Here is a 25,806-nt window from a genome sequence, read left to right on the forward strand (position 1 = left end):
TTTATATTTTGTTTTCCTGTGAGCCTTCTGTAGTATATAATACTATAAAACAGTGACCTGTTCTGACTGGAATAGTGTAAAGATTAACATCTGAAGAGTGGCATGGCTCAGACTTTAATTATCTGTAAATGAAAGATAAATTAGGTTGTTCACAGTTATTTCTTCTTACAGTGGTTTCTGTGCCAGCTCCATTTCTTATAGGGCTCCTTATACAGCAGAGAAGTATTTCCTGACATTTGCGTCTAAAATGGGTAACATTATACAAAATTGGATTGACAGCAGAGTTGGCAAAAGTGAATACCATGATCCAGAAAAACACTGATGGCAAAATATGCAAATCTTGTTTGAAGTTCTGGACTAAAATTAAAAAAATAGTGATTATAATTGGGCTCCACATGATGAAGAAGGAGATCATCAATACAAACAGGGCTCGAAATAGTTTGTAATCTTGTTGGGAAACACGAATGCGATGATTTTCTGAGTAGGCTAAGCCAGCATTTAAACTCCTTCTTGATGCTTTTGTAATCTGCAAAAAATAGAATAAAGTAACCTATATTGAAACATGGGAGAATTCTCAACACATTTTACAGGTGCAGAACATGATGTTTCTAATTTGAAAAGTAAGTATAGAAAAGGATTTTTTGGTTTTTTGTTCATGGTTTGATTTCAAACATTCTAAATCTGCTAGTCTACTCAATATTAGTCAATCTGTTTATTCTCTTCATACTTTTCCAGCAATAAATACTTTTCTGTTCCAAACAGGCCCTTAACTACTCATGAAATTCCATTAACTTCAGATTGTGACTTCATTTATTCTATCTAAATAAACTCATTGATTTTTTTTACACATGTAAAATGGAAAATAGTTAACAACCCTGTCAATGCACAAGAAGGAACAGAAGCCAGTTTTCTGTCTTATAGCTATGCTGACATTATCAGGTAAAAAAGGAACATGAATTCATTGCAATAACAAAAATCAAGGTACATTTTTAAATAAGAGAGATTTTATTTAAATTGCAGTGTAAACTCTTTTTCAGTAATCAGAATTGTTTTCTATGAACCTGAAATTAAGCTTAAAGATCCTTTTCTTTGCTATGAAAAGTGTCTACATGTTTAGTAAATGTATGATCTAATGTAATAAAACAGCCTAGGCCTCATGTTTGTTTAGAAAGTGGGAAAACCAACCCTTAGCTTCCAGTGTTCAGAATAAATCTACCTTACCTAAAATATCTTCACCAGCAGAATTTGTACCAATTCATAAAAATACCCTCCATCTTTCCAGCTGGATCTGCACAGTGTAGAACTAAGAATTCAAGAAATACCAGTATTGTAGTAGATAAGATGCAGTTGTATCTTTATAAAATATTCACCTGAAATGGGGTAGTAGTAATATATTTTGGATTCCTTTCTGACCTGCCTAAAAGTAAGGCATCTTGATGCCTACAGCAGGCACCTGGATCACACTCAGGACTTGAAGCTTATAAGTCAGGTGTAGGCAGGTATGTAACTTGAATGTTTTTACTGTTTTTAGCCTTTTCCTAAATCTCTATAGGTTGTGCATTGCTTGAGAGGGGAAAAGGTTGAAAACAAACAAACAAAACAACAAAAAAAAAGCTAATTACAGATTATGCTTCTGATCTGTCATTTTTGCCAGTGCTCTGGGCAGTGTTATGTACAAATAATAGATTAAATTCAGCACATTTGTAGAGTATGTTATCAAATTTGAGGTTTTATATCTGTGGTGAATCATCATCCTAGTTGCTCTGTTATTTGAATACATCTAATGCTTTGAACTGTTTTCAGTAATACTTGGCATTTTACTCTATATACACTGGCACTATGGAGTGTTTTCACAAAGTTAGGAGGAATCTGGTTTGAGGGATGACTCAGGTTTAAGATACTTTCCAGCTGAATTCTGATTGCTTCATGGAGAGCTGTATGAGAGAGGAAATTCAATTTACAATAGATGGGATCTAACTATGGGCCTTGCTCCTTTTTGGTTATAAAGAAATGCTAACACATTTTAGCATCTTTACTGTCAGATTGTAAAAGAAATGTGAACACAACAATAAGGAGTTATTTTGCAATCCAGTCTTCAAAATGTTGTCTTATCGTCTTCTAGCTCCCTGTTGCCTTCTAAATCTATCTGTTGTTAACTGAAGTCTGTAAGGACAAGCGAAACATCATTCTTGTCTTGGTCTCTGACCAAGTGCTGTGACATTCCTTGGTTACTGCTTTTTTGCAGTTCTTTTAAGGAGCCAAGATTCTTCATTAATTACTGTATGTTCTTTGTCTATACAATTTGCCTGAATCCAGGTTGGAAAGGGCAGTTGCTTTACTTCACTAGATGAAGTTTAGCTAATGCATTTATCTGAAGATTGTGATGAGATTTAAGAGGGTGGAGAACTGATTATTTTGACTGAGTTTGAGACTTATCCATAGGCAAGTACATGTGAAGCCTAAATTCTAGTTGATGGACACATCTAGGTGGAGTTCTGGTTTGTAAGCCCAGAGCCCCTTGCTGCTCGGCATTTCATCAGTTAATTCCCTGCTTAATAATCTGTGTATTTCAAGATCCCTTCCAAAACCCATAATTTTCCTTATTCATAGTATAAGAAATTACCTTGTACAGCACCACCCTTTTAGTACAGGTGCCATAAAACAAGTTTTGCAGCTCTTAGTTTGAAGACTTCTAGCTTTTTTTCTCACTGTCTCATAATAATACATTTAGGTATCTAATACCATGCTTGCCAGAATGTAGAATAAAACTACAGTGTCTGATATCTAGGCCTATGTTTAAGCAGTTAAACAATACCTACTCAGAAAGAAAGAAAGTTTTGACATACGGCTTTTGCAAAGTTGCTTTGAAAGTGGTGCAAAAATAAGCACATTCTAATGAATACACTATGGAGATCTGCATATTAAAAGGCATGCGGAAAGGAGAAAAACTGTAGATTTAGAAGGAGAAGGATTGTTGTTTCCAGTCCTGTCTGCCTTTAATGGCTAACTCTTTGAGGTAGAGGGTCAGGGAGTGCAAAATCTAGCATTTCAAATGCTTGAGTCTCTTAAGTATTTAGGAGATTGACCAACAAACAAACAGAGAAGACTATTTAATTCTGTATATGAATAAAGACAACCTCTCTCTTGGGCTTTGTAAAGTGCCATTCAAGCATATACTCTTGACTGAAATGTGTAGACTGGTAAATACAGGTTTGAAGTGCCTCATTTCATATCAGGTACTTTTCTACTTGAGCAAATAGTCAATACTCTTGGGGTAATTGTATTTGATAATAACATGTTGATGTCTAGAGAATGCTGGTTACTTCTGTTAGTTCTACAACAAAATTTAAAGGAAAAAAATACCTGTAGAATTTTTGAGTAACTGATGACAACGATTAATCCTGGTATTAAAAAGACAACAATGGCGAAGGCCACATCCCAAACTATTTCTCCTTCAATGCTGGGCCAAAGCAAAGTGCAAATCTGGACATTCTGTTTGCAAAGGATAAAGAAGAAAATTAACATTGTACCTTTGTTTTTTACTGGAAAATTGTCCTGTCCTTAACTGTATTACCTGTGGAGAAAGAGGCTGCAAACTGGACAGAATCAACAGTAAGTTTCTACTTGAACAGATCAGTCAACTAATGTGTTAGTTAATATTAAAAATAATAAGAATAATACTTGTAAATGTTGTCCACAATCTAATTATTGCCAAAAGTTTTAAGTTGAGTGCTAATAATGGCTTTAAAACAGAAATGCAGGCTTGAGACTAAATGATGTAAATGATACAATGATATCACCTTGAATGGATTTTTGCTCGTACTTCAAAACACTGTAAAGGAAAAATGCTAGGTGGGGAAGTGTGGGGACAAGGGTTTTTTTGGCCTCCTGAGTGCAAGCCGAACCCCTTGTTGTGTTTATTTTACATTTTAGGTTGTGCAGGGCATCCCGGCTCCCCACTGCCTGTCCAAGCTCACCTTACCTTGCTGTCGTCGGTGGCCAGCGGCACCACGGTGAAGAAGAGGCAGAGCGGGAGGGTGGCGAGGGCGGAGAAGCCCCAGATGAGGAGGAGAGTGGCGGCGAGGGCCCGGCGGCGGCACACGGTGCGGTGCTGCAGCCGTGCGATGCTGACCACGCGCTCCAGGCTGACGGCGCCCAGCGAGAGGATAACGACGGTGCCACTCAGGCTGACCATGTAGAAGAGCAGGTGGCAGACAGCGGGGCCCAGCACCCAGCCACCGGTCCAGCGTACCACGCTGATGATGGGCATGGCGCTGATGAAGAGCAGGTCGGCACAGAAGAGGTTGAGCACCAGGCAGTTGGCGGCGCAGAGCCGGTGCCGCCGCCGCGCCAGCAGGCAGATGCCCCACACGTTGCCTGCCAGAGCCGTCAGGAAGATGCAGGCCAGCACGGCCGACTCGACAGCACGCAGCCCGGTGCTGTGGTGGCCCTCCACGTCCGAGAAGAAGGGGAAGTAAGTCCTGTTGACCCCAGCATCGGGCATGGAGGAAGCCGGTGGACGTGTGGGAGCTGCGGTGGGCGGCAGTGGCAGGGACAGCACTAGGCCTGGGGCCACACTCCTGTTCGCCAGGGTGGCGGTGATCGGGGCACCCTCTCAGCTCTGGTTGGGGGACCGGCCACCATCCCCTCGGCGCTGCCGCCGCCTGCACGCCCTGCTGGGGCTCAGCTGTGCCAGCCAGGCGGTTTATGGCCCCGGCGTTGCGGTGAAACAAGGAAGTAGGAGGGTAAATACAGTGCAGCTCACACAAAGGTGAGGCTGACACTCATCCCCACCAGGGAGGTGCAGAGGGGCTTCCGGGCAGCCCTGGGCTTGGCTGCTTCTCTTAGGATGCCCCATTGCTTGTGTCTCATCCTGGCTGGGCCCAGAGGCCTCTGGGCTGCTTGGCCCCAACAGTGGGACCTCCTGCAGGGGATACTGAGGAGGGAGGGCTGAAGAGCTGCTCTGAGGACTCTGCTCGGCAGCCTGGGATAACTGGCAGTGTTTTAAGGTAAAAAGAGAAGAGTACTTTACCTTTGCTCTCATGTCTTGAGGGTGGCTTTTGGAGGCAGTGGTCCTGCAAATTGCTTGCGCTGCCAGTAGTGACCCCACATTGTGGGCAAGTGTCACAACATAAAGCTTTGCAGGTCCTTTTGCTGTAGATCTTTATTCAGCAGCTCAACCATCTGCCTTAGACCTCTTGCTAAAGAAGTCTCATAAATCAAGACATAACTGGAAAATACCTGGTGTCTTTTCTCTAGACCTTCCTTCCTGGAAGCAATTGCTGGAATGGTAAGGAAAGCAGATGTTTCCTCCTATGCTTTTCATTGCAGATGATTTACAAATGGACCAGGAGCAAGACACGTAAATCACCGCAGGCAAGCAGGTAATGCCTTATAAAAAGAAGACAAAATGCTTTCAGAATGTATGTAAACAGTTGTATAATGTCAGTCAGTTATGGATGAATTGGTCTGATCCTGTGCCCATGCAGCTGCTTAAGGTTTCAGTTACAGGCTTGGACACGTGCAGCTCCTCCTTCTGGTTCTCATCATTAACTTACTCTTAGTCCAGAGCAATTCCAAACTGGTAGCAGTAGGATTTTGCAAATGGACCTTGCTTGTAGATGGATGTGACCTTTTCAAGGAACTTGTTGTATAATGGCAGTAGTGGAAATTCCAGAAACTTGGTTATTCTGGGAGAATATTGTTTAGCGAAGATTGACAAGAGTTAGATTTTTACTGGACTGGTTCCCCCATCTTTGCCAGTGCAGACTTTGCTCTGATTTTAATAAGAATGTTTTCTCTTGAGCTAAGATAGCTCTTACTGGCTATTCTGTCTCATTAGAAAGTTTGCAGTGCAGCTTAAATCAGATGATATGCTCCTGCTGCTTCCTGCTGATTTGTCTTGGACTGTATGAAATGTAGGCAGATTGCTATTAAGAAGGTGGCTGCTATGAACTCAAATGAAGACAACAGGCAGACTTGCAAAGATCATTTTTGGTAACTGCCTGTACAAGTGACTGGCAAGTGTTTCGTTTTACATCATTTGTTAGGATTAAAAAAAATCTGCACCCTTATTGCAAAGGTTTCAGGAAATTTTCTAACCGTGTTGAGGATGTTTATTTGTATTTGTGATCAAAAGTAGACATATCCCACCACAATTTATGTTGGCTGTCTTATGGACTGATTCTGCAAAATGCTTAGAGAATCCTGAAATACACTGAATACCTTCCAGGTGTCAAACCTCACAGATCAGCAAGTTAGTGCTAAGGTTTTGGGCACTGACAGTGGTGTTGTCAGTTCTGAATATAGGCTAGGCTGTTGGAGAAGGTGATCTTATTGTACCTGCACAAACATTAACGTGGTGGGCAGCTGACAAACAATCGTGCAGGTAAAATGCAAGTTGTATTATGAGTAAAATCTTTAGTAAATTTCCTTTGGCTATAGTGAAAGATGAACTCAGAATCTTATTCAATCAGTTCAGAGTAAAATAAACTATTTAGAAACAGAATAGGATACAGAAAATAAAAAGAGAAACATCCAAGGTATCATCGCTGGTAGAATGCTGACATTTTCAGTTGAGAGAAAGGAATATTGTAGAAGAGCAAAAGGTTTGAAACTGAGATGATTTGGGAGAGCATTGGAAATGCACTTCATCTTCTTTAATTAGGATCACCTTTATCTTTGGACCTTAGTTGTGAATGAAAATGTTATTTATTTGGCATGAGCCTGTTGTTTGCTCAGGAGAACCAAAACAAAATACTGCTTTCGGTATTAATGAGAGAGCTTCACTGTGTCCTGGGTACCAAATACTGTACAGAGGGACTGAAGATATGTGAAGGGACATGCTTGTTTCAGCTAGAATTCAGCAAGGAACTGGAGCTCCTTACTGAAACAAATGCAGTCTGAGTACTCATGGATCTAATGGATCCATTTACCATTTCCCCCCGTTGCCTGCCCCCCCACCCCCCCCCAAAAAAAAAGGATTTTTTTTGCCTCCCAAGAAGTGCAAAAACTGTATTTGCTCTTGGAGAGCTACAGTTTATACCAACTATCATGGTATAAAGTCTGAGGAAGAAAGGAATTGTAACCCTCAGTGTAGCTTGTCTTGCAGTACTTTAATGGGTGGATGCTGTGTGCTGTACATAATCCACACATGGTGGTGACAAGGAAGTGATTAGTGCCTGGAAACCTGTTATGATTGCTTAATCTATATCATTTTTTTCAGCCTATATGCTTTCTTCTGCTTAGAGGTGATGAAATCTGGAATCAACTCAAGTTACACAATTCTGGACACACGCACACAAAATGTTTCTCCCTGTATGTTTTTTTTCGTAGAATGTAAGGTCTGAGTCTCAGTCTTCTGTATGGCGAGTAAGGACTATTACCTGATACCATAACCCAAGCTCTTTCTTTCTTTCTTTTTTTTTTTTTTTTTTGTTTTTTGTTTTTTGTTTTTTGTTTTTTTTTTGAGTTGTTTCCCTGACAACTATGAACTATCAGGGCAAATGGGGGTAGATACTTCAGCATGTTTATTTCTTGGGCATGAGAAATGATGACCAAGAGAGGGACTTCCTTGTCTGGGTAATACTAGAAGGTGAGAATTCTTGTTGTGTTTGGACATGACCTAGTAAAGCAATAATTATATATCTTTTCATATGCATCCTGTTGTTTAGGTCTTTGTACAGTATTTCCTTGCACCTGTATCACAGTGAGTAGATAATACTGACTTTTATAGCAGATGTATTGTGTGTTTAGTATTTGCTAAATGATTTAAGTTTGTTGTGTTAGAGATGTTGACCGTTTGTCTTCACAAAAGAGTTTCCAAGTTGGTAGGTGACTCGAACTGTGTCTATATAATAAGAAATTTTTCTTTGGCATGAAGTGCAACTCAAGTTAACTTTCTATTTCCATTTTTTCTCTGGTACATACAATACTGCAGCTATAATGCTTCCGAAGACTATTAATACTCTATTTGAAAGAAGTTATGCATTTATGAAGCTTGTTTCAAGTAAAAATCCATTTGAGTGTGTTTTGATATCTAGAGATTTTTTAACTACAGTATACTTCCATTTCAGTGAGTTGAAGTAGCTGTCTTAAACTGTCCTGAGTTCATAATCTCTGCCTGTTTAAATGATGGTAGAAATATGAATGCAATTGTTTGTCTTCATATTGTAGGAAGCTTACCCACTCCACTACAAATAATCAGATCCTTCTATAGATGTATGTGGTCTTGTCAACAGCTAGTCACTACTTTTTCTGGAAGTCTCCTTTTCCTGAAATCAAGATCCATCAGAAGCTGCTGTTCTTCCTGGGATACATGCCAGTAGCGCTACTGATTCAAGTTGTAGTAGCAAAATCCTGACCTGTGCCTCAGACAGAGGGATATTTTCTGTTCATGTGCTCTGTAGATGTGCTTTCTAAAAAGAAAGTAATTTGTATTTTGGGAGTATTTAATCAGTATTTAATCGATGACTGTAAGATATCAGACATTATAGGATTTGGTAGATCACCTTTGCTATATTTAAATGGAGAATTAAGTATCTAGTCTAAAATGTAAGTGCCAGCAGATCTAGCAACGTCATCCCTCTCCTCCCATAGTTTCACCTTAAGTTGCTAACTTTCAGATGTGCCTGAAGTTAACTTATATTCCTGCTGTTGGCCTTTGATGCAGAGCCATCAAAGCAAATAGTGTGCTGTGTATCTTACACATTTTAGCATGCTGTGTAGCATGCTGTCTTCATGAAAAGCATGCTTTTCACCAACCTTAGTCATGAGACAAACTTAGGTGGGAGTGTTTTGTGCACATTAACACATTAGGCTGCGCATGTACAGGGAGGATTTTATCTTCCCTCTTATTCAAGAGCCCAATGATTACAGAATACTCCTATTCATGGGGCTTAAGCAGAACAGGCTTCCTCTCTGTACCTCTTAGAAGAGTAATCTTTTGGATGCAACAGGGGGGTCTTCAGGTCAAAATGAGGGTTAAAACTTTTAGAAGCAAAATATTTCTGAGGAATATGCTACAGAATGCTACAGAATGCTTCCTGCTACAACGAAAATCAATCTTCACTGGAACACAAGCCATATGCATAGTTAGCATTAAGCTAGGACTGGAGAACCATAAAATTTCTGCTTGTTAACACCCATGAAAGTACAGAGCACGCTCTAAAGTCTGTTGCAAAATCTTCTATCTTCCCAAGTGTAATACTAAATAATATTATTCCCCACACTGTTCATGTTTTTCATTATCACTGGCTATTTGGGGTCTGGTTGCCTTATAATTTGATATGAGATGATTAAAGAGGTGTGATTTAGAGCTTCTTGTAAACCATGTCCAGAACACATGGCTACTTAGATTATGCCATATAGTTTGTGTCTAGTTGTTTGAGATAATACTGACCAGATCACACTTGTTATATTGGTACAACCTGTGCTTTTGCTGAGGCAGTGTGCTTATTCACCAGTTTTGAGTAGATCCAGCGACTAAACCTGGCTGCACTTTGATCAAGAAAAAGTTAGTTCTACTAAGGTCTCAGAATTTTTTGTTTTAGGGTATTTTTTGAGACACTTTGTGTTGGTCTTTTCATTTTGGAACTGTTTATACAGCATGAAATACTTAAAATATCAGACTGACTCTGACTATTGGTCAGAGAGGCAACAGAGTGGTTGGTGAGGTGGTACTAGTCCTCTGGAGAATCCAGTTCCAGTTCTGGAGTGGAGATTGGGAGTAAGGGAAAGTGTCACTCTGTCATACTTGAAGTCTGCCTCTCTTCCTTTTTTTTTTTTTTTTTTTTCTTTTTTTCTTTTTCAAGGAATGACTCTCATTTGTCTTAGGCAGCTAAAGCTCGAAAAAAATTTGCATCTGTGAATCAGCAGCACCTCCCACTTGGGGTTGTGAAAGTTGCAACAGCACAATGTGCCAAGAAATTAGACATCACAGCACTGTTCCTTACAGTACTGTAGGAATAAGGCATTTCTCAACCCTAGGGAATTATGTGACATCAAGTTGTACTCTCACAGTTTGCCTTGCTTTCCAGCAGAGTTAAAATGCATAATCCCAATCTTGATTTAAAATGGCTTTGTGTGCTCAGACTAGAAGTTTATGAGGTAAGGAACAGGTTAAGTTGTTCTTAACAACTTAAGACTTCTATGAGGTAGCTATTCTGCTTGTAATGAAATGTGGAGAGTCAGAAAGGCCAGCCCTTATGTTCTCTGCTTTTTATTTGGTTGATATCTTATGGTTTGTTGCTTTACAAGTCTATATATAATGTCATTAAAAAATAGGGCTTCAGGGGACCTTGATAAATCATCTGGTTGATGCCCCAGACCCAAGATAGAACCATCTGTCAGGAATGGTTTAGATAGTTGTATAACTGTCCTTATAAATCTTCCATGGTGGAGATTTTACAGCCTCCATGAGCAATATGCTTCACTGCTTATCTATTATAACTATCAGAAAGATTTTCCTCCTGTCAGAATTACCCCGTTGCGGTTTATGAGCTTGTTACTTTTCTCACTGAATATAAGAATTTATTTCTTCCTGTCTGTATATGAAATTTTGCCATTTTTTATGATCTTTTCTAGACTTTATAACCCCAATTCTTCTCTGATTTTATCAGAAATCCTAAAGAAGTCCTATATTCTCATTAGTGTAAGTTGTTCTTAAAGTACAATACTTAAAATTGCATACAGTATGTGAGCTAAAAGTCTTATCACTATTGACTAAAAAGGAAGGACTATGTGTAAAATGTGTAAAGTCTGTTTATTCATCCCATTATAAAACTGTTGCAAGACTATGCAAGTGGGATATTGAGTCATGTTCAGTTTCTATATTCCCTAAAATCCTTTCTGAAGATCTGATATATTGATACTATTTATTTTGCATTTAGATAGTTGATGTTTCTACCTGTAACATTTATTTTACTTACCCTATTTCAGATCATTATTATTGACAAATTGAAAATTAATGCTGGTCTCTAAAGAGCTCTCCATTCTTACCTTGGAGTATGCCAGACTTGGTGTACTCTGTTCTAGCATCTGCATCATCGCTCAACAGCAAAGTGCAGTGAGAGGTACTAACACATGGAAATGGTATCTGGCCCTCTAAGATCCCTTGGACGATTAACAATAGGTCCCAGCTTCCACTATCCTGCTGCTATACTCTCAGCATCTCCTTTTGGCTGCTTGTTGGAGGCAATATATAAGATCATGGGGCAGAACAAAGATCTAAGTGTGGCTGTTCTTGTGGTACTTCATTATTGATGCCTAATTACAGAATACAAATTTTCAGCTTGTGCACCCAGTGTATAGACTAAAGGAAATGATTATGTTTTGCTACCTTGCTATGAAACTGGCGTGTGAAACAGAAAGTTCATTTTAACATAACTTTTCTCTCCATCCACAACACTTCTTCAATTAAGAAAATTGAATAGATATGTTATGATTCTCCCTACCAGTGCTATGACAGTGGTTTTTTTTTTTCTGTTCGAGGAATTAAAGTTAGGATGGTTTGATCTGAAATTCTTTGGCAACCCCTCCTCTCCATTATTAAGCACTGTGTTTTTCTTTATTCTCTTTCTAGTCTTTTGAAATCCCTCTTGCACTCCAGAATTCTCAGATATAGCAGCAAGCTGCTCTTGAATGACTTCAGAGAGGTCTGAGTTCTCTCAGCTGAGCTTCACTAGGTCTAGCCAATTTATAAACTCACCAAATAAGCCTTAGCCTGAGTTTTGCAATGATGTTAATTTTGAAACTAATTCTGATAATTCTGCAATATGGTAAGCTATAAACCCACCTATAGCTATATCTATATACATATATATATAACTATGTAAATACAGCTATAAACTCACCTGCTGTGGTAAATATACAACTATTGCCTCAAGGTTTGTGTTAAAACTTTCAGAGTGACATTTCCATGTTTCTAATGTGCAAAGATTTTTCCACAGAACTGATTGCAGGTACTTGCTATGTAACTCTGGCATTTACTTTTCAAGTTAGAGGAAGGAAAAGATGAAGGATTGTTACAGGTTTGGAGCTGTGGAGTCCTGCTGTACATAAAGTAGCTTGTATTACTAGTGTTAATCCCTAACTGTATCTTTCTTCTATGATAGACATAATTCCTTATCATTTTAAAGATAAAACCATAGCCACAACTGCTACTGTAGTCTTAACATTGTTTAATCATTATAAAATGTGGAAATTAAAATGAAAAGTGACAGATTAAAAATGAAGTATCTACATCTCTACTACTGCTATATTTTTATTACTTCACTGTACTATTCCATTTCATCAGTGCTTTGTTATAGAGATGTCACGAAAGCAATAGTGAGCCTAGGCACCCTGAAGACCTTCTATCATTCATGTTAGTGTTCTTTGTCAGGTGAGCAGTGAGGTCCAGTTGTTTCTAAATATTTGTGTTGTTCAGTGCGACTGTTTTACAGCATAACAAGCACAACGTCTTCCTGCCAGTTTTTATGTGGATAGTTAAATGTTTTATTTTATAGTTTGCACAAACATCTGTAGAACACCTGCTTGCACGTAGCAAATAACTGCATGTAAGATTTTATGAAAACCAAAAACAAATAGGTCAGAAATGGATTCAAAGTTGCACAAGCAAGTAAAGGATTAGGAGCTGATGACAGGATGATTCATTGTAAGGTGTTCTTGTGTAAAAATGAGTTGTTATATATAGCTAACTTTTCAGTCATAGCAGATTGCATCAAAACATTTTAATTCACTTGCTCTTTCCATTCACTTTGCTATACCTGAAAGCCAGATTTCTCAAGCATGTTAGTATTGGTAAACTCTAGTTTTAATCTAAGTTTCTCTAGACCAGCATCTTTAGGTGATGCATACTGCACAGAATTCCTGCTGGGTTGGAATATACTATCTTAGGGTTTAGCACTTAAAGCCAGCTCTTTGAAATGGACAGATGCTCAGACCATGCTCAAAAAAAGGTAAATACTTGATATCTAGAAACTTTATTTATTGCTTTCTACCGATAAAGAGCTAAGATTATAGGCAAGTCTTAGTCTTAAAATGATTCCATTAGGCACAAATCCCAGAGATCCTAGATAAAACTAGAGAGAAATCAGACTTTTTTTTTGTATATTTATTCTTAGGACACTGGGAATAATTCCTGTCTTAGGAGTTAAGAGTCTTAAACAGTGGCAGAAAAAGGCAGTGGTGTAAACTGCATGAACAAATGTAAACTTTCTGAATGCATTGGAATTCCATGATGTAGATGGTTCTAGTCATACATAAGAAGTTGTAAATACTATTTGTGAGTCTGCCTTCAAAGTGACTCTTCTGACATTCCATTTTGATATTTTTCAATGTACACCACAGTAGTATAATGTGTAAATTCATACTTTAAAAAAAAATTAGCAGGTAAATGTTAATTCACAGTTAAAGCTAGGAACAGCTACTGCAGTGATCAAAGCCTTTTAAAATTTATCAAATTATGAATTTTACTTGAATCTACTCACTTGAATATTAAATAACCAAGCACTTAACAAGCTGTACCTTTTAGATACCCTCTGCAGCACTAACCTCTAAAGGGGAAGGGGTTGTTGCTAATTTAAGAAAGCTTCGGTTATTAATGAGAACATTGTTGACCTGGGGCAGGCAAATTTAATTCCTACTTGATAAAATGTTCACAATTGCTTCCTGTAGAAACCATGCTGGTTAAACAGCTGAGAAGAGAGTAGTAGATGATTAGTGTGGTGGTTGTTAGAAAAAGACAAGTTTAACTTCTAAAAATGCAGTTAAATATAGGAGAACAGTATTATTACAGTGGGATGAAAAGGATAGTTATTATGCTGAATTTAGGAGTTGCTTAGAGGCATGAAATAAAATTCCCCTCATGGGAAAAGCATGAGATGTGGAAGCAGGGTTTGTTAGACTTCTGAGTCCACCCTATCTTTGATTGCAAAACTGATTGCAAATGGGTGAGTTCTCAAGGAAAGTTTTGACAATTACTGAAGTAGGGCAAGAATTTATTGCTACCTTGTTTCCCATATTAATACTAAAATAAAATGACACTTCAGATTCATGACAGCATTTTATTAAAACCTGTGTTTTTAAAATAGGACAGATGAAGAGGATAACACAGATTTAAAGGGATATTTCCCAACTTTAACTAGTAAGATACAGAAGTGCAACAAGAGTTTACTTAAGTAAATCTGTATTCAGATTTCTCAAATGATCCCTGATGGTGTCTGAAATGTAAACCTTTTTCATTAGACAGATTTGCCAAGATGACATTTTTCTAGTACTTGCCTATTAATGAGCATTTTCACACCTGCTTTAAGTCACTCAAGACTGTGATTCAGGAGAATAAGTGACTTAAAAGCACTGTTGAAAACACGAGTTGAAAGTAGCAATGACATTTTCCCTACCACTCTAGCTTTTTGGTGACATAAATATAAGGACATTGTGTAGAGATGCATAGAAATAGCCTAGCCTGTTGGAGACAGACCTAAAGAGATCAATTCTACCAGGGCCAAAACCATTTTGTAGCTGTTACTGCCAATTAGGGTACAAGGGCTATTTTCAGACTTAGTAGTCAACTAAGTTGAGCTAGACATGTCAAGTAGTAAAATAAAACCTGACACAATAAATAAATATTTTTACTGATCTCCTTTCTAATAGCAGGAGGAAAAAAAGAAAGAAAAAAAAAGAAAAAGAAATCCCACAAACAATAAAAAAAAGGAAAAAGGTCAGTAGTTTACTTTTTGAAGATAATTGTGAAAAATGTCTACTGCATATTTGGCTGTAATGGAAATATTTTTACAGACATGCTAGGTAAAATATTTAAGGCCAAATAAGTTAAAATGTTTTTGTTAAAGTGACTTATTAAACTAGTAGTCCTTCACAAAACCGTTAAAAAAAAAAAGCCTAAAAAGGACTGCAGTTTCTCTTTGTAAAACTGCAAAGTGGCAGTATTTAAAAATCAAAGATGGCAAGTCTATTTTGAGCTCAAGCTGTACAAAAGTCAATATGTGCTAGTAATTCCCTATGCTGGCTTGTTGGGTACTGCATTTTACATCTAGGACACTCAAGAAAACTTTCATCAAGGAGATTTGAACGTTTCAGGGAAGGACTTGTGTCGTATACTGTCATCTTCTCTTCAAATGCTGCTTGCAGACCTTCCTGTGGTTCCATATGTCCAGATTCCTGGAGTTTCTGGAAAAGGAGAAACCTTTTCATGCAACTGTGGCTTTCATGTCTCGATCAAGTAGCAATAGGAATGAATATTAAGCTTTGATGGCACACACCCCTCGTTCATGCTGTAGAATTAAGAGAAGAATTTTTCAAGATGGCTGAATGCAATTGTGCTCCATACATTAACGCAGGGCAATATCAGTGTGTTACATAGTTCAAAACCACACTGAAACTAGACTGCAGATCGCTTTTTCTGAAGACTATTTAAAAGGAGTTGATGAAATAGTGTTTTATTAGATGAATGCAGAGCTCCACTTCTCAAACTTGCATACAACTCAGGAGAAATATAGCAGTATAAGAGTATAGCAGATCTGCATAAGAATTCCTCTCATGCAAATTTTTTTTTAAGGAGCTTGTGCTTATTACCAAAAAGGTACACACAAAGCAGTTCCAGACCTGCTGTAGTGCAGGGCACATACATTCAGAACTGAAGTCTGTTTCATTTAGATTAGTCCAGAATTGTGATCTTAGCAATCCTATTCAGCTCTCACCTAGTCTCACAAGATGCCTTAGTCTATAGGGTCCCAGTCCCAAACACATCTCCGCTCAAGACGAGAGCAATCCAGGCTACAATAAGGCAGAAGAGATCAATGCCTTGTTAAATACTTAATCCTCCCCTAGGAACTAGGGGATCAAATCCAGGTGGTACTCATTATATATTGCTCTTATGTAAGCAGCAGTAAGACTGTGGTCCTCACAATAAGATGGATGCCCTTTCTCTTTCTTTTAAGGAAATGAGAAACGTAGCATTTTAGTGATCTATCCTACATCAGAGGGGGGAGTAGGGTTAAATAATTCAAATTTCTACATTTAAGGAATGTTCCCTAATCACTAAAGGTATGTTCAGGTAGAAGCACACTGCAGCTTTGTCATTGTGCAACAGGCAAAAGCCAAGTTAAGGGTTCTGACAGAAAATAGAATTAGAATAGAAAATAGAATTTTTTACAGAATTTTTTTGAAGTGAATTTTTGTTGACGATAATAGAAGGCCTAAGTACATACCACAGGTTCTAGGCGGGTTATTTGTTCTCTGGCCTTGCGCAGCTCCTTAAGAACTTTGTTCAACTGATGCTGCAAATTCTGTCGATCCAGCTTTTCATTCTCAAAGTCTGTGGTACACATCTGGATCTGGCACCCCCCAGAAAGTAAAAGATGTCAGGTAAGAATTAAGAATCAGGAAAAAAAACATTTTATATATTTAAATCAATCATTATAGTAAGGATTAAAAAACAAATTCTTGAGTAGTCAGCTCAACATCTAACCATATAATTATGTACCTGTTGTTCCAACAAAGCTATCCTAGTATGTTCCTCCTGCTGCTTAAGCAGTGACTTATGAAGAAGTTGTACCTACAAGGCAGAAAAAAATCTTTAAAAAAAGAACTTCCATATGTAATTGTTAATAAGCTTAACAAATGAAATAGAAGAGAGATGAAACTAAACTTTTATATTTCTAATGTTTCCCTGAGGAACATTGTTAGTACAGGAGGAGGAAGGAATACAAAATCATTTTGCAATTCAAAAAAACAAGACAAAAAAAAGAAGCAAAACAAAACTCTTTCTTAGGCAATTGATAGGATGCCTTAAGACAAAAATATACACATGAAAAACCTATTCTTACCCCTAACAGAATGTAATAACTGCAGAGGGAAGCAGTGTAAATTGTTAAAGTAAAATGAACAACATTAAGAGTCAGAAAAGGTTAGCTATAATGGATTAAATATATGCATGCCACAAAATATCCTTGGTTATCAGAACATATCAAACTTTATAGTGAATACTATTGTTCAGCTACAAAAACTAACAGCTTTTAATCAGTACTAACCAGTGAAAAATCAGCCTGTGTTTAGGAAGCTAAGTTGGTTGGCTTAGATCTAATTTTGCACCCTGTGAATTTTACCCTCCTAACCCAGAACTTGATTCAACATTGCTTGATGTTATTAACCACAAACTTTTTCAAGTAGCTAGTTTATCATAGTTGGATGCCCAAAGGATTGATCTTTAAGGAAGGACTTTCCAGCTTCTCTCTAGAAGATATCATGCTATGCTTTTGTTAAGACAAAGAAATTTCAACAGAATCTTTGTCAGCTTAACTGTGCCGATAGGAAGATTCTGAACAAGAGACCACTGTAACCCTCCACATAGGAGAAATGTTTATGTGCTAAGGAGCGCATAAAGCAAGAATTATCAATCTTCAGTCAGTAATGAAAAGAATCAATCTCACTGCTCCCTGCTTGTTCTTGTGCCCTGCCAGACTAGGGAAATAATTGAAATAGTATATGTTTAACAAGGAAATTGTGTAAGATTTAGGATTTTGATCTAAATTTAAAAAAAATCCAATTTGAAATACAAACAAAAGACAAGTCTAAATGGATATAAAAAGCAGACATTTACCAGAACAAGTGAATGATGGTACATTCTGATAAAACAAGACTTTTCAAGCTCTCTTGATTCTTTTTTAAATGATCTTAAATTTTCAAATGGATCTACTTACCTGAGATAAAAGACCATCAGACTTTTTCTTTTCTTCTCTGAGCTGTTCTTTAATAATTTCATTTTCTTCTTTCAGCCTCTGCAGTTTATCACCTTTGATTTTATTTTCATTTTCTAGAGTCTTCATTTCAACAACCTGTTGTGACTGCAGTAAGGCATTTAAACTAATTATTTCTCGTTGTGTTTCTTCATACTTCTTTTTTAATTCATTAAGTTCAGATTTCAGTAGGGTTATAGTGCGTCTTTCAGTCTCAAGATCACTTTTAGCACTTAGTAACAGTTGGTCATAATACTTTTGCTTTTCTTGTAGAGGACCTTCATGAGCTGGAACTATTGAAACAGTAGCATGAAAATGAAAAAGTCAAACTTAAAAACAAAGAGCAAGATCCTTTGATGGCATTTCAAAGTGTGAAAAAGCAAAAAAATATGCAGATCAGCTTTGGCATATATGAAATTATTGCTTTGATAATAAGGATATCAAGCCAATTGCTTCTGAAACTTATGTTCAGCGTGATCTTAGTTTTACTCCATGTGCTAGTCAAGCACTACACAAACTGGCCTGAAGGCACCGTAGGGAAGGGGTGCCCCATCACTGTTAAGAAACCACATAGCACAGAGGTGAACTAGAGGTGAGCAGATCCATATTGCGAAACACTGTTATAGTTAAGTGCCAAACCTATCAGTTTTTCATGCCAGGTAAGAGGTGTTCAGAGGAGTAAAGGAGGTACAAGGCCTTAATCATCTTTATAATATTTATTTTGAAAAAAAAAAAAAAGCCCCAAAAACTTGATCCACACCTAGGCAATAAACTCTAAATACTTCCTTCATGTAGGTTGAGTGTGTACTTTGAAGGATGGGAGGCATAAAAACAGTTGCCTCAACACTTTGTGCAAATAGAAAGGTTGCCAATGGAGTGTTAAGGCTTTTAAGAACCACATGTAATGAAGAAGATAAGAACAACAGAGATCTGTGGATTAAATAATGAAGTTAGATAACAGGAAACAAAGAAACTTTATTTATCCAAATTTTATCATTAAGGAACCAAAGGTTGAGAGAATTAATTTGTGGTTTTGTGCTATAACTTGTTTTCACAAGACTTGTTCTCTAGATAATTATGGTTTAATTATTTCACTTTTGGAAAAAAATAAATCAGTACCTTCTGCACTGGTTTCTGTTACATGCTGGTGGTAAATGACTTCTGACTTTTGTTCAAGTTCAAAGATCCTGCCCAGCAGTCCCCTGACATACGCTTCACGTTGCTGGTCGTACAGGAGCCACTGCTGGTTTTTCTCAAGAGCCTTCATACAAATGAATGGGGAAAACAATCAAGCCCCCAAAAGCATGCATACATACTCACAAAATAAATTCTGCTAAATAATCACATTCTAAAAGTATCAGTCTTGTTTATTAGAAAAACTATACATTATACATTTGATTTTATTTTAAAATAAATTAGTTGATTTCTACTCTGAAAATTCTAATAGCCTTTTCTGTATAATAAATCTTCATTTGAAAAGCTAGGTCAAAACTGAAATGCGTAAGTTAACATCATAGCAGTTTAACCATATGAAAACTGATACTGTTTACATGACTTAATAAAATGGAAAAGCTACTAAAACAAACAAAAAAAACAAAACCAGGCCTCCATTAGTCATTCCTCATGTTATAAAATTATTAACTTGCGTTTTCTTAAATATAAAATAACATCTTGCAAATTGAATGAGCTCAAGTTTAATTGAACAATTTAAAGTTTGTAATTTTTTTTTTTTAAAGTCTGTGGATTTTATATCCATTTTGAATCACAAATTAGTTCAGGTTAGAAAAGACCATGGGAGGTCTCAGGTCCAACGTCATGCTTTCCAAGGCAGGGTTAGCAGTCAGGACAGACCAGATTAGTCAGGGCTTTTCCCAGGGAGTCTCCTGTTAAGTTTCCCCCAGAGCCACCTGTTCTGCGGGCTGACCAAGCCCAGTTCCTTCAGCCTCTCCTCAGGAAGTAACCCAGCCACCTGGGTGGCTCACTACTGAACATTGCTCCAGTTAATTCACATCTTTCTTGTATTGGGGGCCCAGGAACTGAACACAGTATGCTAGATGAGGTCTAACAAGTGCTGAGTGGAGGGGAATGATCACTTTCATTGATGTACTGGCTATTCTCCTGTTAAAATTGGCCAGGAAACCACCGCCCTTCTTTGTCTCCAGGACACTGCTGGCTCATGCCCAGCTTGCTGTCTGCCAAGACCCACTAGATCCCTCCCTTTCAGCAGATATCACTTGACATTAGACAGTGTTACCTGATCATTCTCTAAAAAGAACTTTGTTCTCCAATTTTGAAACATACTTGACTTCTGGGTATGCAAGGGAACCTGACAGGGAACTAAAGATCACCACGCTGTCATTATACTTGAAATAATTCTGTAGCAAAGGAATTGTATATTCAGCTTTCTGTTCCAGTACTATGGTTCATTAATGTAAGAACCACTACTTCAGCTTTCTGCAATAATATAGAAGCATGTATAAAGGTTTTATTAATATTTAGTGCCTCAGAGGCCAGAATGTCCACTTACTAGTTTCTTAATCTCAGTCTATATGACAACAAATGCAGTGTAGAAAAGGGAGCACATGCATGTGCACACATACGTCTTATCGCCAAAACTTGGTTTTGAACAAGTAGATGTCAAGTGATCCATTTGTATGGAAACTTTATACAAAAGTACAGAATGAGCTTGAATTTGAAACATTTTAAGCTTCAGAGGGGAAGTGGAAAGGGATGGAAAAGTACGCTTTCCATCCCCTTCTGCATACAGATTTAGTTAGTGACATAATTCAATTTTGTCTTACCCCCAAGGGATAGAGTAGTTATAGCATATACTTCAGCTGAAACTCAAATTAGATAGACTTGCACAGGAAAAGCTTGTTATGGCTCCAACAAAAATGAGAATCTGCATAATCACTTATAGGGAAAATGGTTTAAATTGTTCCCAGAAACCCTTGTTAGTATAACATGGAAAAGGTAGTATACTTAAAAAACAAAAACCACACCCTGAAGTACAGACATTTACCTATCCAGTTTGGCTTGTTTATTTTGGTCATGATATTGACAGGAAAAATCAATATATTATCTAAAAATTGTATATATTCATGTAAAATAAACCAAGAACACATGAAACTGTAGTAGAAATAGTTGCTACTTCAGCGTAAAACGCAGAACTAGAAATACAGTCCTTGCCTCCTCTTAATGATTTCCATTATTTCTGCTTTAATTTCTATGTCCATCTTTTAACAAGAGACAGCATTTAGCACAAAAGCTTACAAGTAATTTAAAGTACCGCTCCTTTTCTACCAACAGCTACCCTATTCAAACATTGCAAGAAGGAATCTTTTTGAAGATGATGAGAAACAATAATAATAATAATAATAATAATAATAATAATAATAATAAAAAAAGGATGGGATGTTTGTTTGGTGGTGTTTCCCTCCCCCCACACAAAACATACCTTTTTCAGCCTGTCCTTATTTAAGGACTGCTTGTCACAAAATAATTCTAGGTATGATACTTTTAGAAGGAAACCCATACTCTGGGGTCCCATTATAGTCAAAACATACATGGTGATAATTTACTTTCTTATACATCTCATTACAGATTATGTATCCTTAGAATGTTATACAAGAAACTTACATCTTTCAATTGGTTTTCAACTTCATTAAGATCAGTTGGTGATCCAGTGCTGTCCATTACAGCCTCCTGCAGATAAAAAACAATCCATTAGAGTTCTTAAAATTAGTTGGTTGAAAGAGTAAAACTAGTAATTATTAATCTCCCATAAGTAATCAGCATAAGAATATTTTATATATAGCAAACATGGACTCATCCATGATATTTTCGGATTTAGAGATCTTCATACTCTATACAGGTAAAAGAAAAACATCCAGGAAAATACAGTGCATTGGATTTACATTTAATTTATTCCTGTTGTTGGGGGAAGCTGGAGCCCTTGACAACTTCACCAAGATAAGCAGAGCTTTGTAAGTGTTTCAGAATGCATGCAGACCTATCTGGAACTGTAAGGACTGAGGTTTTTGACGCACAATCCACAGTAGAACTCACCTTTAAAGAATGCCTTTCAGAGTCCTTTATACCCAGCTAAAGAACAGTTAAGCAGTTACTTTGTTCATAACCAAACATCACATTTTACTGCACACTAGTCATAGTAAAAGGGTTTTGAAATTGTGTAGAGGGAAGTTAGAGGAAACTTTTAAGATATAAAAATGCTATCTAACTCCAAGCCATATTATTAGATTTTTTCCTGTGATTTTTGGAACATGATTTAGGGCAAGTTTAGTAGCTGAAAATACAGGATATTTTGAATTAAACTATTAAACTAATAAAACCTGGATTTAGAGACATTATGATTGATCAGGTTCCTATTTCTATAAATAGTAGAATGTGACATTTGTAAAAATTCTAGTAGTATTATGTCATACAACTGTTGTTTCCAATCCAACAAACTGTACCTGCTCCTCGTGTGCCACCTAGCAGCTTCAGGAAGCACTGCTACACTTGTTTTCAGGCTTTCCAAGACTTTAACTCAAAGTCAAATTTTATTGTCATTCATTGAAAAACATGGCCAATATTTAGAAGAAAAAGCTGATTTTACATTAAAAGATAATTTAGCAAGTGGAATCCAAAGGATAACATTTCTGCTATCCATTGCTTCCATGGAGTTTCTTTTTAGTTCATGACAGCTAGCAAGCTGCTCTTAAAAAATAGGAGAGAGCCCTGTTTCTAGTGCTAACAAAGAAGATACCACATCTAATGGGTAGGCTTCCTTTGATCTTCCTAGTTAACACTTAGAATAGAAAGAAATGCCTCTGCAAGCAGCAGGCTGCTGAGACAGTGATGAAGAATAAGTTACAAAGGATGGTCTTGAGTTTTCAGTGTCATGCGTTTTTTTCAATAAAAGTATTTAGATTACAGGAGGATTATTTGCCTTAGTTGTTCTATTTACTTATTTATGCCCTAGCATTCTGTTAATCTGCTAAACATTTTTGCATCAGAACGTTATGCTATTGTCACTGAAATTTAACTTAACACTTTCTCCAGGTTACTCTATAGATACAATAAATAACATCTAGTAACCAAAGTGAGTATGTTTTCTAGCTGGCCAAAAAGTTTTTGATTTCATTTGAGACTGTTCAGAGATACGCTTCTGATACTGGTGTGGTTTATAAAACAAGTTTCTATAGTGGTTATTAAAATGACAAGTCCTTTGACAAAAATAGCATGAAGTCTGTTGGATAAATTCAAAGTTTTACGTTCTTTATCTCTCTAACAAGCTTCAGAACCTCTTAATACTGGAGATTAAATTGGTAATACTCCCCAAGATGAAACACTGATCAACATGATATAAATTATCATTGAAAATTAAGATGATTTACTTGCTTAAGGATTTAGTTTAAGTGGGATTTTTATAAGGTACTCAAGCTCTTCGTGTAGCATGGGAAATAGCATCATCTAAAGGTTAGAAGCTGCCTCTTGCTGAGATACCACTTCATTTTTTCAATGAGCGTTAGCACATACTGGGGTGAAAAAATAATAAAAAAAAAAAACTAAATCCACTTATAAAATCAGCCAATTGCCTAGCACCATAATTTCTAACCATTTTAGATGAGAGAAGTAATTCATTATTCATACTCTACCTCCTGACACGTTGAAGCATTTGCTATTTTTGATGTCATGTAAAGTACAGGCAACTAGTTTTAAAAACTGATTGAGGAGTAAAAGAGGATTCATAAGAGGGAAGACAAAGATATTGTTATGACTGAAGCAGAACTGGGTGAACAGCTAAATTTCCCTTAGTAGTGCCCTGACCATGCAGATCTCAAGAAAGGGTGTCATAGCTGTTCAGTCACACTGAATCCTCACACATAGTGCCTCTAGTCACACTGCTTCTACGTGAACTTGCAAGCGGATCTTGGGGGATAGTAGCAGAGACTTCTCCTCCCCAGACATGCTGCCACTGAAGGAGCCAGTTGTGCTCTGCTCATTCGTCACTTGACAAAGGGTCAAACTGGGCACCTCCTCTCTTCAGAAAAGGATATTTCAGCATGCAAAAAACATGAAGGAAGATTTACAGTCCATGCTGTTTTGTGATTCATTTTGCTACTTAACGGTTTCAAGTCCAACATAAATAATTATGACACCTGTTCAGTACTTACCTGGGATGGCTGAAAAGTCCCAGCTCTGTTTTCAAGCTCTGAACATTTTGCAGTAACAGCAGCTAAGTTACATTTTAACCGGTCCATTTCCTCTGACAAAGAATTAAGTAGCTGTTCTCTTTTTTCTGCTTCCTTTGTTTTTTCCTCTAGTTGACTAAGTAATGAGGATACTTCACTGTTTTTGGTTTTGGACTTGAGCTTGTCTTTTAGGTTCTGGATTTCTTTGTCCTTCTGTCCAAGAATACGGTTGTTTTTCTCTTTTTCTGTTTCAAGTGAAAGTATTTTCTAAAAGAAACCCCCCCCCAGAAGTGACAGATAGGAGTGTCAGTCCACATAGCCAAGGCATTAGAAAGATAACAACAGTTTGAAAAAAATACTTACTTTGAAAGGCTCTCTTAAATTTTAGTTAGCTGAAAACAGTAATTTTCTGTTTCTGACTGAAAACAGCTGTGATGATCATTTGAGAGAATATAGTCTAGAGCAGGTGAAATAGGAAATAAGTGATTGAAGTAATGCAAAGATAAATAAAGATAAATAAGCTTTGCAGGTGCTTTGGTTTCTATATGAACAGAAATCAGTACAATTCATAAATCTTCATGTACAAGCTGTACTGGAGGCACTTCTGGAGGAGGAAGGGGTTGCCAAGTCATTTCTGGGTGATATTTAGCATATTTAGTGGCTCTTGGGAAGCTTTGGAGCCTTCTCACAAGTAAAGTGACAGCAAGCAGAGGTCACAGAAGAGGTACAGTAAATGAATTAGGAGAAAGTCTCCATTTCTAAGTCATCCTTTAGCTTCAAAATGCACTTCTCTAGACACCAGCACTTTGATACAAAGGTCACCCAGCAGAGCAGGTCTGTGACATTCCCCCTCCCTAACCTGGGGACCCCGGGGTTAAACAACAAGCAGGCACCGCCGCCTCACCTCCAGGAGCCGCTCTCTTTCCGGACCCGTCATGTTGCTTTTCCCCTCCGCGAGCTCCTCAGCCCCTCTCCGCAGGGCCGCCGAATCCCGCCGGCGCCTCTCCAGCTCCTCCTCAGCCCGCGGGCTCCCGAGCTTGAAGACCCACTTGCCGATCACGACCTCTTTGGCGCCCTTCGCGGTCATCCTCGAGGACCGGCAGGAGCGCGGGGGGCGGCGGCGGCGGCCGCGGGGGCGGCGGCCGCGGGGGCTCCGGGCGCGGGACTCGCCCGCCCTGCCCGGTGGCGGCGGCGGCGCCACTCTCCACCAGCCGGCTCAGCGTCGCTTCCGGGAGTTTGAATCCCGCCGTCACAGCGACGGCTACGGTGTCTCCAATGGTCCGAAACAGGCGGGGCGGGAGGAAGCGCGAGGGAGAAAATGAAAACGCTTCTGCGGCTGCGCGGAAGGGAGGGCTGAGCGAGAGGGCCGTGGGGTAGGTGCTAACGGCTGCGGAGGCGAGGATGCTCTCGCTGCTAAAAGGAGCCACCCCATTGGCTGACGGGGCCGCGCGACTGTTGGCTGCTTGCGCTCCCTGACCAATAGCCAGGGGCTTTCCTGTTGCTGCCCTGCTCTGGGATACGTGACACGTGCTCGCGACCGTTAACGGCTGCGGCGAGGCGCGAGCTGTACTTGTGCCCCTGTGGGCTCTTCGGTCTTGTGCAGGCAGCTCAGGCGGTTCTGAGGGGTGGTGCAGGGCTCGGTTCCCTTTTGCGAGTTTTTCCCTTCGAAGGGAGTTGCGGTTTCGTTGTTAAAATGGCTGTTGGAAAGCGAGAGGTGGTGGCAGGTGGACGCTGCCTCACGTCGCTTAGCGGGCGTTGTCTTGCAGTGCCTCGTGGGAGGCCCCCATCCCCTGCCCTTTGCGGTGGCAAGGTAAGTGGCTTAGCGAGAGTGCAAGCTCTGCTGGTTGCACTGG

General features: G+C 38.5%; 2 protein-coding genes across 2 annotated transcripts; both read right to left on the minus strand.

Moving 5' to 3' along the window:
- Positions 1 to 87: 87 nt before the first annotated feature.
- On the minus strand, positions 88 to 4,504 carry FFAR4 (free fatty acid receptor 4). The gene is made up of 3 exons (XM_026051273.1): positions 3,983 to 4,504; positions 3,364 to 3,492; positions 88 to 526 (listed from the first exon to the last, which is right to left on the minus strand). Exons 1-3 carry the CDS (start codon positions 4,502 to 4,504, stop codon positions 119 to 121), a joined length of 1,059 nt encoding a protein of 352 aa, XP_025907058.1. The 3' UTR covers positions 88 to 118.
- Positions 4,505 to 14,682: 10,178 nt separating this feature from the next.
- Positions 14,683 to 25,040, minus strand: CEP55 (centrosomal protein 55). The gene is made up of 8 exons (XM_026051723.1): positions 24,858 to 25,040; positions 23,936 to 24,220; positions 21,396 to 21,461; positions 18,876 to 19,017; positions 17,721 to 18,049; positions 16,505 to 16,576; positions 16,230 to 16,355; positions 14,683 to 15,189 (listed from the first exon to the last, which is right to left on the minus strand). The coding sequence occupies exons 1-8, from the start codon at positions 25,038 to 25,040 to the stop codon at positions 14,983 to 14,985; spliced, it is 1,410 nt and encodes a 469-aa protein (XP_025907508.1). The 3' UTR covers positions 14,683 to 14,982.
- Positions 25,041 to 25,806: the final 766 nt, after the last annotated feature.

This window comes from Nothoprocta perdicaria, unplaced genomic scaffold (genome assembly GCF_003342845.1).
Source record: "Nothoprocta perdicaria isolate Ctin4 unplaced genomic scaffold, notPer1 scaffold_111, whole genome shotgun sequence".
NCBI lineage: Eukaryota > Metazoa > Chordata > Aves > Tinamiformes > Tinamidae > Nothoprocta > Nothoprocta perdicaria.

What these genes read in the sequence shown, in the direction of transcription:
- CEP55 (XM_026051723.1), bottom strand. Translation starts at nt 25,040, where the DNA reads ATGACCGCGAAGGGCGCCAAAGAGGTCGTGATCGGCAAGTGGGTCTTC. An exon ending in GGACTTTTCAGCCATCCCAG is followed by an intron (nt 21,462 to 23,935) that starts GTAAGTACTGAA and finishes TTTTATCTGCAG; the next exon opens with GAGGCTGTAATGGACAGCAC. An exon ending in TTGAAAACCAATTGAAAGAT is followed by an intron (nt 19,018 to 21,395) that starts GTAAGTTTCTTG and finishes ATTTGTATGAAG; the next exon opens with GCTCTTGAGAAAAACCAGCA.
- FFAR4 (XM_026051273.1), bottom strand. Translation starts at nt 4,504, where the DNA reads ATGCCCGATGCTGGGGTCAACAGGACTTACTTCCCCTTCTTCTCGGAC. An exon ending in TGGCCACCGACGACAGCAAG is followed by an intron (nt 3,493 to 3,982) that starts GTAAGGTGAGCT and finishes CTTTGCAAACAG; the next exon opens with AATGTCCAGATTTGCACTTT. An exon ending in GTTACTCAAAAATTCTACAG is followed by an intron (nt 527 to 3,363) that starts GTATTTTTTTCC and finishes TATTTTTTGCAG; the next exon opens with ATTACAAAAGCATCAAGAAG.